Source organism: Equus asinus, chromosome 30 (genome assembly GCF_041296235.1).
Source record: "Equus asinus isolate D_3611 breed Donkey chromosome 30, EquAss-T2T_v2, whole genome shotgun sequence".
Taxonomy (NCBI): domain Eukaryota; kingdom Metazoa; phylum Chordata; class Mammalia; order Perissodactyla; family Equidae; genus Equus; species Equus asinus.
Window position 1 is genome coordinate 5,208,511 of NC_091819.1, and position 15,568 is coordinate 5,224,078.

The 15,568-nt window shown below is 37.8% G+C and overlaps 1 protein-coding gene across 2 annotated transcripts in view; it reads left to right on the forward strand.

Annotated features, from left to right (window-relative positions):
* The window catches only part of ASPM (assembly factor for spindle microtubules), a 57,643-nt gene that overhangs the window by 12,648 nt on the left and 29,427 nt on the right, over positions 1–15,568 (forward strand). Inside the window, exons 8-17 of one of the 2 annotated variants that reach the window (XM_070501428.1) lie at positions 1,234–1,375; positions 1,937–2,067; positions 2,846–3,021; positions 5,384–5,529; positions 5,614–5,699; positions 6,109–6,330; positions 7,000–7,207; positions 7,308–7,450; positions 7,569–7,697; positions 10,134–10,328. In XM_070501428.1, coding sequence (XP_070357529.1) covers positions 1,234–1,375; positions 1,937–2,067; positions 2,846–3,021; positions 5,384–5,529; positions 5,614–5,699; positions 6,109–6,330; positions 7,000–7,207; positions 7,308–7,450; positions 7,569–7,697; positions 10,134–10,328 — 1,578 coding nt within the window. The remainder of the gene's footprint in view (positions 1–1,233; positions 1,376–1,936; positions 2,068–2,845; positions 3,022–5,383; positions 5,530–5,613; positions 5,700–6,108; positions 6,331–6,999; positions 7,208–7,307; positions 7,451–7,568; positions 7,698–10,133; positions 10,329–15,568) is intronic. The other variant, XM_070501429.1, reaches the window with a different exon arrangement.

Here is a 15,568-nt window from a genome sequence, read left to right on the forward strand (position 1 = left end):
GAGAATTAGGGAGAAACTTGCACTGCCTCTTTTTTTTTTTTTTTTTTTCGTGAGGAAGATTGGCCTTGAGCTAACATCTGTTGCCAATCTTCCTTTTTTTGCTTGAGGAAGATTGTCACTGGGCTAACATCTATGCCAGTCTTCCTCTATTTTTTGTATGTGGGATGCCACCTCAGCATGGCTTGATGAGTGGTGTGTAGGTCCACGCTCAGGAGCTGAACCCGTGAACCTCAGGCCGCCGAAGCTGAGTGTGCAAACTTAACCACTATGCCACCCGGCTAGCCCTTGCAATGCCTTTTAAAACATCTGCTTAGGTGTAGTGTGCATCACTTCTGTCCATATTCCACTGGCCAAACATGCATGGGGCAGGAAATATTATCCTCGCAGAAGAGACACAGCAAGTCTACGGCAGTTGGTGGGGATGTATAATAATCCTTTTAGGGGGAAGGGAGGGATGAATAATTTGAACAAAACTTCCTACCTCACCACCACACCTTAGGGTTCTGTTAGTGGGCATGATCTTTGAGGATTTTAAGAAAGCGTCAAAGGCCAAAAAAATAAGTAAATCAAGGTAAAGTTTTCCTATTTTGGCAGGTATTAGTACTTTTGCATGCCTTTGCCTCTATATTTTGTCAATGTAAGGTTATAGAACATAATTTGCTATGTTTTTAGTGTTCTCTAATTGCTTTAAAAATCATCAATAATAAGCATATTGATACTAAGCGAATTTCATATTTAAGTCATTGATTATAAACACATCTGAACTTCCTAAATTATGATCTTAGATGATTTACAAATGGTTTTCCACTTGTTAACTGTTAGGAAAGTTTGAATATTTAGGTTTCTCTTGTGCCTTCATGATATACTTAGCGGGACACTTATAGTTAAATTTGAACAACATGCCTGCCTCAGATAGTTCTTTAACTTAAAGGAAAAAATTCAAATGCATATATTGCTTGTCATATGCTTTTTAAGAATTTATCTCAGTCCTGAGTTTTGTCTTTTTTTATTGTGGAGCATGCCTTATATACTAAGAAATGCACAAAACGTATATGTACAGTTTAAAGAGGTTACTTGGCAAATATCCGTGTCACTTCCGTGCTATTTCACTGCTATTAACTACAGGATGTTGCCAGTTCCTTAGAACACCATTGTCTGCCCTTCTCTTACTGCTGCATCCCTTTGCTTCTTGGAGATAACACAGGCCTGACTTTACCTTTAATGTCTTTTCAGACAGTTTATGGAGAACTCATCCCTTTGGAAGACAACAGTGATGTCACGGGGTTGGCCATGTTTATTCTGAATCGCTTGCTTTGGAATCCCGATATAGCAGCTGAATACAGGCACCCCACTGTTCCTCATCTGTATGGGGAAGGTAAAGAGTTCTGTCTCCACTGCGTTCTCTCCACACCACGCATAAATGGCTTCTTCTCATTCTTTCTGTCTCTGTTTAAATTTTACCTTCCTAGAGAAACCAACATGAATAGTCTTTCTTTTCCCTGCCCTCCCTTCCTCCACCCCCTTCACTGTAATTATTTTCGCCTGTCTGTTATCTCTACCCACGCTCTCCCACCAAGTAGGCTGTAAGCCCTATGCGGATCACATTTGTTTTAGTCTGCCACTGCATTTATAGCACCCGGGATGGTGCCTGCATCGATTAGGTGCTCATTAATTATTTGCTGAGTGAGAAGAGCTAAATCAGTTGATGTCTCTGTGCCTCTGTTTCATTCTCCACGAATTGGAAATATTAAACGGCAGCTGCCCCCTGCCGTTTTTGTGAGCGTTCAGTGAATTCCATCGCGTAAAGCACTAGGAAAGGCACATGCTGCTATATGAGTGCTATTATTCTTTTACTAGCACATTATTATTATCATATTTTAAGGCGAAACTTGTCTTTCGCAGTTAACTTGCTACGCTTTTTTATACTTTCTTTAAGGTCATGAAGAAGCTTTGTCTAAGTTTACGCTGAAAAAGTTACTGTTGTTGGTGTGTTTCCTTGATTATGCCAAACTCTCCAGACTTATTGATCATGATCCTTGTCTCTTCTGTAAAGATGCTGAGTTCAAGGTAGAGTTTTCTTTTTATATTTTATATTTCACATTTAAGGCTTTTGCCTGCTTTTATTGTATATTTTCTCTTTAGAAAAAAATGAGTTTCTCAAAGAATAGTGCCCTGGAGGAGAGCAGGAATACTTATCTAGTGAGTCCTATCGTAGTTCTAACTCTGCCTAACTTGCTGGTTGACATTCTACCAGCACCTCACCTTATTCGTTTTGTTTTTTTTTTTTGAGGAAGATTAGCCCTGAGCTAACTGCTGCCAATCCTCTTTTTTTTTTTTTCTGAGGAAGACTGGCCCTGAGCTCACATCTGTGCCCATCTTCCTCTACTTTATGCGTGGGATGCCTACCACAGCATGGCATGCCAAGTGGTGCCATGTCGGCGCCCTGGATCCGAACCGGCGAACCCTGGGCTGTGGAAGTGGAACGTGTGAACTTAACCACTGCACCACAGGGCCAGCCCTCATCACATTATTCTTAGTTTTGATTTGAGAAGGAATGAAACTATGCTTCTAAGGAATTAATTTGGGGGAGAATTTCTTTCCTAATTTAGTATATCATCAAATTAATGCTGATTTTTAGAGTGTATTATTAATTATGAGCAGTTTTTTCCAAGGTCTTAAATTGAGATTTGCATTATTCCCATATGATATGAAGCTGACAATCTTTTTTATGCTACTGTTAATTTTACGTTATTTCTATATGTACAGAACGATTTGAAGGATTTGTTTTTATTGTAAACAAAATTATAATAGTGGAATACAATACCTGTAACTTCTTTCTCCATAGACTAGTAAAGAAATCCTTCTGGCTTTTTCACGAGACTTCCTCAGCGGTAGCGGTGACCTTTCCCGTCACCTTAGCTTATTGGGATTGCCTGTTAACCACGTTCAAACACCACTTGATGAGTTTGATTTTGCTGTTACAAATCTTGCTGTAGACTTGCAATGTGGAGTGCGCCTTGTGTAAGTACAGGAAATAGAGTTATCTTAATGGAAGAGAATATAATTTTCTGGAAAACACTTATTTCTATATTTCTACAACCTTTCTTGCTCTTTCATTTAAGGAAATAAATTTAGGGTTAAAAAAACTGGGATAAGTATCTGCAACACTTTTGAGAAAATAGTGTCAATTTTAGGCCCAGAAACCTTATCTCTTCTCCATACTCTTTTTCCCTGATGGCATGTGGCTAGGGTCTGTGAGTAGGAACGACTGATGCCCCAGAACAGGAGTTGGGAAAAGCATGGAACTAATTAAAATACCAAACATTTAAGTGGCACGCTATGTCCACAGTGCTTTCATGAGTACTGCATCACTGGAAACCAATTTTAGTAGCACTTTTCTTTTTTTAAAGATTGGCACCTGAGCTAACAAGTGTCGCAATGTTTTTTTTTTTTTTCCCTTCTCCCCAAAGCCCCCCAGTACATAGTTGTATAGTGTAGTTGTGGGTCCTTCTGGCTCTGCTGTGTGGGACGCTGCCTCAGCATGGCCTGATGAGCGGTGCCATGTCTGCACCTGGGATCCAAACCAACAAAATCCCACACTGCCGAATCAGAGCGCACGAACTTAACCACTTGGCCATGGGGCCGGCCCCAATTTTAGTAGTATTAGCCTTGTTTTACACATGAGGAAAAGTAAGATGAAGAAGTAAACTGGCTCGCCCAAGTTTTGTACAGGGGTTTTGGGACGTAAACTCAGGATGCCTGGCTTCCAATCACACAATATTTCCTCGTAACACCACATTTTTGGAAGGCTCAAAATCAGCTTTGGTAGGAGTACAGTGAGTTACCAATTCCTGCTTTGGCAGGAGTGGCCTTTAGCATGGTACCAGCCTTGTCCTCTTTTAGGATATCTGGATTGGGGACGTTCATGTTGTTTCGAGGAAATTCTCCAATTTTTTACGTCACGTTTGACATAAGTGCGGAAGGGATCCCTCGATCTTTACGAATCTCCAGTTCTTCAAAAACAACGTACATATCATTTGATTCCTCCTAAATTAAGTTTCTGTGAACACTCTTTTCTGACGATATATCCTCACAACGAGGTAACAGGCTTTTGCACTTTGCTGCAGCTTTCTCTCTCTCGAGCCATTTCCATATAGGCTAGAGCACTTGCTGACCGTGCTTCCCTTAGGACTTTTCTATTTGTTTCGTCTGTTCATTTCATAAACCCAAGCCACCACCTTGTTTTCTGGCTGATAGGAATTCACAGTTTTAGACGTTTTCCCCTTTCCAGGAGGAGCGGTGATTGGTTTTATGTTCAGTGCTATTTTTCACAAAGAGAGACATGTTTTATGTTTCTGCGCGAGTTACCGAGGACCTAGCAGTGTTGGATGCTGATGCTTCGTAGTCGGTCAGGAACTCTCACCAGTTAAGAGACTCTATCTTGGATCCCAAATATCTCTTTTCTTCAGTGTCAGCAAAATGATCGTAGATCTTTGAGGCCACCTGAGAATCCTTGGGAATGGTTAAGCCACCAAGGCCGTAGGTGACAGGTCGGTCTACTGTGGCAGACATGGTTCATACGTCAATTTAGTGGCTCGCCTAGAATGATGTTAAGTTGCTTTCCAGCCTTTAGAAATCATGATTCTATAAGTGATTCTGCCCAACTTTAACTATACACAGTAATCAAATGGGGCTTGCTTTTTCTGTGGAAACAGCGATTACTGTCCAGTAGATAAAACACTAGCGACACAGACAGTGTGAGGGGTTTGACTTTCAACTGTGGTATATATGTCTTTTTAAGGTAGCCACTCAAATATTTTTACAGTAATTTGGAATAGATACAAGAGAATGGCTTTGATCACTGATGAAACTAGGTTTTAGTTCTGATCTTAGATCTCTCATTCCTAGCTGTGTGACCATGGGCAATTTACTTAACTTCTCTGGGCTTTGGTTTCTTCATCTGCGAAAAAACTGGGATAATAGTGCCTAATTGTGGGATTTGTCATGAGGACCAAAATAAGTCAAGAAAGTACTTGGTTGTCATGTAGAATATGGTAACCCCTCAAGGAATATCCATTTTCCTTTTCTTTCCCTTTCCCTGTAGAACCCTGTTACCTTGTTCATGTGTGCGTCATGTGTGTGTGTCTCATTTTTCTTTCTTACATTCTGGTCATAGACCTCAACTCCCAGGCTTAAGATGAGAAATAACTCTATTTGCTAACTGTGGAGCAACAGAGTTTTGAGATAGTTTTTTGGAGTCTTTCTAACCTAAAAGTCTTGAAATTTGGGGGGTTTATGTGGGTGATAACTCTATTTAAATGAAGTTCGTTTTTCACATGTGCTTTTATATAATAATTACATCTGAACATTCCTTTACTGTCAGGCGAACCATGGAACTTCTCACAGGGGACCGGACTCTCTCAAAAAAACTCAGGATTCCTGCAATAAGTCGTCTTCAGAAGATGCACAATGTTGACATTGTTCTTCAAATTCTTAAATCACGAGGAATTCAATTAAACGATGAGCACGGTAAAAATTGAGTGAAGATGAAACTTCTCACTGAAAATCGATTTGTACATACATTGTGCTGACGGACTATCTTTTCATTTGCAGGAAATACAATCCTACCTAAGGATATTGTGGACCGGCACAGAGAAAAAACTCTCGCGTTGCTTTGGAAAATAGCATTTGCTTTTCAGGTATTGTACATTTGGTACATTTTGCACTTTTTATCAATTGTCAATATTCATTTATAAAAGCAATTTGTGTCAACTAAAGACTAACAATAATAACTATTACTTACTCGAGTTTATTCTATCCCAGAACTGTGATAATTGCTTTATGCATTTTCTAGTTTAATCCTCACAACACCCCTGTAAGGTCGGTGTTATCACGACTTCCTAGGCGAGGAAACCGAAGCTGAAGTTCACATCATTGATAAGACAGAGATGAGATTAGGACCCAGGCTCCTGTGGCCCCAAATCTCCTGTACTTATCCACTACACATTTGTTTGCCTTGGAAAATAAATAATAGAAGAATTTAACTTCTGTGGGTTAAAAAATCGTATATGAAAATATGAAGATATTTATCCTTTTTGTGTGTTTCAGGTGGATATTTCCCTTAATTTAGATCAGTTAAAGGAAGAAATTGACTTTTTACAACACACGCAGAATATGAAGAAGACAATGTCTGCACTCTCATGCCGATCGGATACTATTATCAATAAGAAAAAAGACAAAAGGAGCAGTGGTTCCTTTGAACAATATGGTGGAAACATAAAGCTGTTGATGGATTGGGTGAATGCCGTTTGTGCCTTCTATAATAAAAAAGTAAGTTTCTTTGTTTTCATTTGAACCTAGTATCTTTAAATAAATTTTAAAGTCAACTAAACTTAATGTGTAAAATCTTTTTTTGCATTTCTCAAATGATTTAGTTTATATGTGTAAGCAACCTTTTCCTCAAATGAGTGAGGATGTTATCACACTCTGTGTTTTATCTAATCTAAGATGTCACCAACTATATAATGCATGATTATTTTATGTATCAGTAAGAAAGAAAAAATCCCTAGTGGGTGTCTTAATAAGAGTGGGGATCTTAATAAGAGAGATGCTTGCACAGAACTGGGCACCGAAGCATCACACCCTTTTTACAAAGGTAAATGCAGATGAACTCACCATGTGGAAAAGGACAATGGAGAATATTACCACTAGGTAGAGGGAGGAAGAAAAAAATTTAATTTCTATCCTTTATAAGCATTTTTAGACTGATGTTGTATTTCTGCAAGAAATGTACGTTTACATGTAAATAATCAAATTCTACTTTTGGAATAGTTAATATGTTATAATTGAGAATTTGGCTATGACTGTGGTATTATACTAGGTACTATTAAAATTAATGTGATATTCTTAGCTATTAAAAGGAAGTATGGACTACAAAACGATCAGTGTCTATATTACTATCTAAATCCAATTAATTATTTTTCTGGTGTTTCCAATCAGGTGGAGAATTTTACAGTGTCTTTCTCAGACGGTCGTGTGTTATGTTACCTGATCCACCACTACCATCCTTGCTATGTGCCTTTTGACGCTATCTGTCAGCATACTACCCAAACTGTGGAATGTGCGCAGACGGGTTCAGTGGTGTTAAATTCATCATCTGAGTCTGATGCAAGCTTTGCAGAAATGTCTCTTAAAGCACTTGATGATGGTCAGTCCCTTTTGGTTGGTTAACTTTTCCAGCGTTTTCTTTGCCGTGTCTGATTTTGGGCCAGAGCAGTCTGATCTCTCTCTTTTTATTTGTATCGTAGAAAATACTTCAGAAGTCTACAAAGAACTCCTAGAAAACGAAAGGAAAAATTTTCAGTTGGTGAAGTCTGCAGTTAGAGACCTTGGTGGGGTTCCTGCCATGATTCATCATTCAGACATGTCCAACACAATTCCAGATGAAAAGGTGAGTAAAAGGGGAGTTTCCTAGCTAATAACTCTTAGGAGTAAGAGTCTCAGAAGACGATAGGCAGTTGTATATTCTCTGTCGATCTTCTGCTTTCATCTTTCCTGTTTTCTCGTAGGTGGTTATCACCTTTTTGTCCTGTCTTTGTGCAAGGCTTTTAGATCTTCGTAAAGAAACAAGGGCTGCTCGACTTATACAGACAACTTGGAGAAAATATAAACTGAAAACAGATCTGAAACGCCATCAGGTACTCCTCAAAAATGAAAACGCTGTCATGTAAATTGTGGTTCATAAGATGCTGGTTGACTGATGCTTGATAGGGTTTTTACATTTTACTGATGTATGAAATTATTGGGATTGCTAGATCATATGGTAGGTCTATTTTTAATTTTTTGAGGAACCACCGTCCTATTTTCCATAGCAGTCACTATGGGTCGCATTTGACAGTCCACCAACAGTGCATAGGGATCCAACTTCCCCACATCCCTGCCAACACTTGTTACTTTTTGGTTTTTTGGGTTTTTTAAAAGTGCAGAGATATCTCATTGTGGTTTTGATTCGCATTTCTCTGATGATTAATGTTGTTGAGCATCTTTTCCTATACTTCATGGCCATTTATATGTCTTCTTTGGAGAAATGTCTATTCATTTGTCCGTATTTTAATTGAGTTATTTGATTTTTTATTGTTGAATTGTAGGAATACTTTATATATTTTAGATATAAGTTCTTTACTAGACACACCATTTGCAAATATTTTCTTTTTCGTTCTATACCTTGCCCCTGCACTCTGTTGATTGTGTCCTTTGATGAACAAAATTTTTTTAAATCTGATGAATCACATTTGTCTATTTTTTGCCTTTGTTGCTTGTGTTTTGGTGTCATATCCAATAAATCATTACTAAATCCAATGTTACACAACTTTTCCTTATGTTTCCTACTAGGAGTTTTATAGTTGGGGGTCTTGCGTTTAGGACTTTAATCCATTTTTAGTTAATTTATGTTTGTGGTGTAAGATAAGGGTCCAACTTCATTTTTTTGTATGTGGAGATCCAGTTTTCTCAGCACCATTTGTTGAAGTGATTGTGTTTTCCCCAGTGAGTGGTCTTGGCACCCTTGTCAAAGATCATTTATCCGCCTACGTGAGGGTTTATGTCTAGGCTCTATATTCGGTTCCACTGGTCTATATGTCTGTCTTTATGCCAGTACCACACTGTTTGATTATTGTAGCTTTGTCATAGGTTTTGAAAGTGTTGTTTGTGTTGGGGGGGTGCTTTTAACTTGTATCTCTATAGCCTAAAAGGCCATAGGCTTCACAGGGGCACTGACAGTGATATGAGATGGCTTCATCACCTTGTTGGACATAATTCTTCAGTCTAATTATAGAATCGTCTAATCTTTTCTCACTCAGAGGAGTAATCTCATGTATGGCTCTCATCATTCCTTAGTATTTGCTTCAGTCCATTAAATCCATTAATTACCTTTTTCCTTTGTCAGAATAGCAGTTTGATTGCTTTTAGAGTTGAGTGTATTCTCATACGGTGCAGGTTCCATCCACAAACACCAGCGACTGATTATAGTTAAATAATAATTGGAATCTACAGGTAATCTCTGTGTAGAGCCGACCTTTGCATGGTGGGCTGTTACAGATAGTAACATAAAGAGTTATCAGACATGCTGTAAGTTGTTCCCTTCCGCCAGAGGAAATAACTTGTATTCTGGTCTCCAATTCAGTAGAACTAAAGTGATAAATCGAGCCTTGGAGAGTATAGCAAAGTGATTAAGAGCATGAACTCCAAAGCCAGACTGGCTCCTTCAAATCCTGGGTATCCTACCAGTGGACTGACAATCGGCTGGACCTCTCTGCCTTGGTTTCCTCGTGGTTATAAGAATAGTACCTGTTCATGTATTCTTAGGGTTTTTGTGAGGTTTAGGTGAATCTTTCATGAAGTGTTTAGGATGCTGCCTGACACCTACTAAGTATTCAATACATGTTATTTTCATGGTAATTCATTAATATGGGAAGTAACAAATAGAGACATGCAAGGTACTGGCTTCTAGAGCTCCAGGGCAGCCACCTCCTCTTTGGCCGTTGATGCTCTCGGGCAGCCCTGATGCCACTTCTGACAGCCCAATATTCTGCTCTCCTGAACCTCTGTAGCTCAAAGCCACAGTGCATCTGTGCTACAGGGGATCATTTTGCTTCTCCCTTTTTGTGGATTCCTTTGTCCAAATTGTAACAGAGCAATACTACCGTGTACTGTAAACCATATTGTTTATTTCAGAGTCTCTTTTTTTCTTTTCTTTTTTTTCATAACAATCTACCCCTTTCGTAAAAGTCAAGCATGAGTTCACTGCATACCACATTTAAATTTCCTTTATATTGATCACCGAGGATCTGTGATACATCAAACACGTCTATGATCTTTATCTTAAGATGATATTTCCTGGGAATCTTTGTTTCATCATATAAATATATCTGCAAGTCGACCTATTAGCTATTTCAGTGTGCCCAGAAGTATCTATATTCCAAACATGAGCATACCTTACAATAAGTCCATGGAGTGTTTTATCTCCAGGATCAATTTGATTAATATTTAACAGATGATTTTCTTACAAATAATAAAATAGGGTCTTAAGTCATTAAGTGTTCAATTCATATTTGCTTTTTTCCCCTTTTTTTTAGGAGAGAGATAAAGCTGCAAGAGTAATTCAATCAGCTGTAATCAATTTTCTAACTAAACAAAGATTGAAAAGGGAGGTTAACGCCTCATTGACCATTCAGAAACATTGTCGAAGATTCTTAGCACAGAGAAAATTATTCCTGTTAAAAAAGGAAAAACTAGAAAAAGTCCAAAATGAATCAGCATCCATTATTCAGGTATAGTATCCTGGAATTTCCAAATTTAAAAAGTTAAAATGACATTTTTAAGGGAGAAAGCAAAGTATGATAAAGCCTTAAAGTATTGTATTTTAGGCTTGTATATTTTATCTAGTACTTAACTTTAACAAATATTTAATACCTCTCTACTACTTATGAAACTCTTTGCTGTGTTCAGAATAAGGTTCAAACAATTCGAAATGCCTGCTTTGCTCTGATGGAGCAAACAATCTGATTCTATAGCCCTTGCTGTCTTGTTCTATATTAGAGATTTGCAGTCTTCCACTCAGTGGGACATGCTGACATCCTGTACCATTCCACTTTGTCTATCCATGTACCCAGCCAAGCTCTCTTATTTATCTTTACTATGAGTCCTGGAAACTTCTCTTTTGGGATGAATTTGCATGTTTCCTCTCTAGCCCACTTAGTTGGCACGTAATGGAAATATTGCTTATAATTAGTCTACAGAATGTCATTTTTCTATTGAGTAATCTAAACTTTTAACATATTTACATAACAGACGTGTTCCTTACGTCTGTATTTCTATTTCAATACCATCAGAGAGGTGTACTATTTGAATTTACCTGATGTAAATGCCATTGAACCTTTATCCCATAAATCTATCTGTTTTATAAATTTGGAAATATTTTGGGTCTGCCTCCTACTATTGATAAGTGAGGGATTCTGATTTAATAAATTACCTTTTTTTGTATGTGAGATATTACACATAGAAAATAGCAAAAAATGCAAATGTAGAAGCTACTGGTTTTTCACAAAGTGAACACTCATCTAACCCCCACCTAAGCCAAGAAATAAAACATCGCCAGCCTTTCAGAAGCCATTTCTCAGTCAATTAACTCCCCCACCCCAGCCCAGGGTAACCATTATCCTAATACATGCTAATCATGCATTTTTCCTATGCATTTGTTCTTCTTAAATACTATAATTTTGTCTTGCCTGCTTTTTACAACCGGATTTTTTGACTCAGCAGAATGTGTTTGACACTTATCCAAGTTGTTGCATGTGTCAATAGTTTATTCCTTTTCATTGCTGAGTAGTATTCCACTGTATGGATGTACCACAATTTGCTTACGCATTAATCTGTTGAAGGATATTTGCGTTGTGTCCAGTTTTAGGTGATTTCATTTCATTAGGGTAAATATCTAGGAGTGGGATTGCTTGATCATATTATAAAACTGTGTTTAGGTTTGTGAGAAACTGCCAAACTGTCTTCCAAAGTGGCTGTACCATTTTGCATTCCTATTAGCAGTGAATGAGAGTTCCTGTTGCTCCACTTCCTGACCAGTATTTGGTGTTGTCAGTGTTTCAGATTTTAACCATTCTAATAGATGCGCACTGGCATCACATTGGTGTTTCAATTTGCGATTCTGCTAATGACATACGATGTTGAACATCTTTTCCTATGCCTATTTACCACCTGTATATCTTCTTTGGTGAGGTGGTCAGATCCTTTGCCCATTTTTTATTTCTTATTGTTGAGTTTTAAGAGTTCTTTGTATATTTGGATGCAAATCCTTTATCAGATACGTATTTTGCAAACATTTTCTCCTCGTCTGTGGCTTATCTTTTTGTCCTGTTAACAGTCTTTCACACAGTAGAATTTTTAAAGGTTAATGAAATCCTACATCAGTTTTTTTTAATGAGAGGTAAAGAGTCAGTGTTTAGATTCATTTTCTTCTTTCATATGGATGTCCTATTGTTCCAGTACCATTTGTTGAAAAAACTACCCTTTATCCATTCAGTTATGTTGTTCTTTTGTCAAAGGTCAACTGTTGCCTGGGTCTGTTTCTGGGCTCTTTATCTGTCCCATTGATCCATTTGTCTATTTAATTGTGCTGGTACCACACTGTCTTAATTACTGTATCTTTATAGTAGGTTTTGAAGTTGGATAATGTTAGTTCTCCAACTTGGTTCTTCTTCAGTATCGTGTTTGCTATTGTGGTCTTTTGCCTCTCCATTTCAACTCTAGAATCAGTTTGCTGATGTCCACAAAGTAAAGCGGTGGGATTTTGATTGAGATTGCATTGAATCTCTAGATGAAGTTGGGAAGAACTGACATCTTAACAAAATTGAAGCTTCCCATCCGTGAACATGAAATATCTCTTTGTTTATTTAGATCGTCTTTGATTTCGTTTATCAGTTTTCCTCATACAGATCTTGTATATATTTTGTTAGATGTATTTCTAAGTATTTCTTTTGCTACTAATGTTAATGATGCTGTATCCTACAGATTTGCTGTAATTGCTTATTAGTTTCAGGAGTTTTTTGTCCTCTCTTTGGGTTTTATACATAGGTGATCGTGTCATCTGTGAACAAAGAAAGGTTTCTTTCTTTCTTCTCTGTCGGCACTGTAGCCTTTGCTTGTTGCATTAGCCGAGACTTCCGGTAGATGTAGAATAGGCGTGGTGAAGGGTACATCATTGCATCATTCCAGACCTTAGGAGGAAGCATCTGATTCCTCACCATTAACTTTGATGTCATCGCTAGTTTTGTATGGATCTTCTTTATCATATTAAGGAAGTTCCCCTCTATTCCTAGTTTGTTGACGCATTTCGTTTTTCAATCGTTTTTTTCTTTCTAGTTCAGCCTAGATAATTGGTATTGATCTTCAATTTCATTGATTCTTTTGTCTCTTATCTCTATTCTGCTATTGAACCATTCCAGTGAGTTTTTTATTTTAGTTATTGTGCTTTTAAGTTCTAATTTCTATTTAGTTCTTATTTGCATCTTTGATGTTTTACTGAGACCTTCCGTCCTTCCATTTGTTTCAACTTGCCGGAGCATTTTTACATTAGTTGCCTTATAGTCTTTCCGATGTAATTCCAATGTCTGTGTCATCTCGCCATTGACTTCTGTTAATTGTCTTTTCCTATGCAAGGTGAAATTTTCCTTGTATTTTTTATGCCAAGTAATTTTTAATTACATCCTGGATATTTTAAACGTTATGCTATGAGACTCTTTCTTTTTTTCTTTAAATCCTATGTGAATGTGATATTTTAGTTTTAGCAGGTAATGCGCCTGGTTGGGTTCAGGCTACCAGTTCTGATGAGCCTTCAGTGGGTAAGGCTTCAGCGTCAGTTCCTTCTCCAAAGTGTTTGCAGTGATATTTGTATTATCCAATGTGTGTCTCAGCCAGTGTGCAGTCCGGGGTCTGGGTGGTGATCTGTATCTTAATTCAGTTCTCTAAGTCTAGTCTGCTGCTAGATCCACATGTACACAGCTTGGTGATGAACCCAGGAATTCCTAAACACCGTTAAGGGATTTCTCTCCTGCGTTATCCCCTCTCTTTGATCTCCCTGGCACTCTCCAGTTTCTTAGGGCTGCCCTGTTTGTTCCTCTGGCCTGAAAGCTGACGCTTTTGTTAGTTACCTGCTATGTTGTGTCCTTTCTGTGACTGCACCCACATCCGGGGTCAAGCAGAGACTCTGCATCTTTAGTGAGAAGAAATACAAAGCATGGCAGAGGTTGTGGATGCAGTGAGAAATGAGGAATTGGGGCTATTAAGACCATCTGCCACAGATATCTACAGTAGAGTAGAAAGAACACTTTATTTTGGTATTAAAATCTAGGCCCTAACGTCAACTCTTGTCACTTGCTATGTGACTTTGGAAAAAGTTTTGCGACGTAAGTGTTCCTTTCTTTAAGTGAAGAAAGAATGCTAACTTATTCTGTTTGTGAGAATTAAATGAGGAAATTATATGCAATGCTCTTCAGTAAAAGCTATTTATTTTTTAATAGATAGATGGCAGTCCTGATAAAATTGCTATTATTATGAGCATTTATTAGGAGAGGAGATGAACTTACCTCCCATGTTCCATATCAAGACTGAAATGTTAACATCGCAGTAACAGTATTTAGAAGAAATGATTATTGAAGTGTAAAATAAGCTATCCACACTGACCTTTCAATTTCTGAGGTGGAAGGTTTTACAAACATTTAGGGAAAAAGAAAAGAAAAATAATGGTTTCCGCAACTCTCAACACTGTTTCAACTTTACTCGTTTTAAGGTGCCTTAATGATACCTTACATTTATATAGATCTTATAGTTTTCAAAGCCATTTTGCATAAATAAGCTTAACAGTAGTTGGATAGATGTTTTAATTACTTATGCATCTCTTCATAGTAAGAGAAACAATGTGGTGCACACATCATTTCCTATCAGACTGAAGGGTAGGAACAAAACTACAGTTGACATGGAGTAGAGGAATGAGGCAGTATCTATTGGGGAAAACTTAGGGTCAGCAGGATGCACATGTTCTCCCCTAACTCTCCTCACCCGTGGGTAGGGGTGCTTGGACCATGCACAGGTGCATCTGCAGTGGGCAGTGCTATAGGAGAGGAAGGTACCCAGCCCCTATACTACTTTACTTATATGTAAGGACAGTTAAGATGCAATAGGAAATCCCCTCTACCTCCCGCCCCAATCTTAGCAATATTTGTAGTGTTTTGGACAAAGGAGTGATCTTATTGCTCGAAGAACATCCAGAACTTGATGACCCATAGCCAAGGGTCGTTTAGATACCAGCCACCAGAATCAGCTTGAGACTTTGCAGCCCTTTCTGTTGAGCCAGCATGTTGCTGCGTTAGCTAAGGAGTTGGGGAATGTGGGGTAGTGTGGGAGGGAAGCAACTTTCAAGAGACAAACAGTTTACCGCTTCTCAAGTCTTTCCAGAATTCTACTTTTGAACCATGTATCTATAATTCCTAAATTTGGGAAAAGGAAGAAATTTTATTCTTAATGAAAATAATGACTCTGGAAGTGATCTGGCTCACTTATTTCTCAAATACCTGTGTTTATATTATCAGACCTATAAAGTGGTAGTATAGAAGCCCCCACATAAACAGTTTCCAACCATTATACGATAGCATAGCAACCTTGATATAAGGGGAAAGTATAAGATCCAGAGGTATATTCATAGGGAATTACTTAGAATCAATAGATAGAATGTTACTATAGTTTTATTTTGACTCTTGCTTCTAATATATTGAGTTTTTCTAATATAACATAACGTTGCTTCTATTTCTCATGTCTGTGCAATACAAACACGATATAAATATCATTAGAATTGAGACAATGGTTTCTGAATTGGCAACGGTTGTATCAATGTACCAACTAAACTACAAACCAAAGAGACAAATACCTTTTTCAAAAATATATTGTTTTTTAATTTAATGTGTTTATTTTTAAGCAAAGTGTTAGAAAAATTAATACTTTCAAG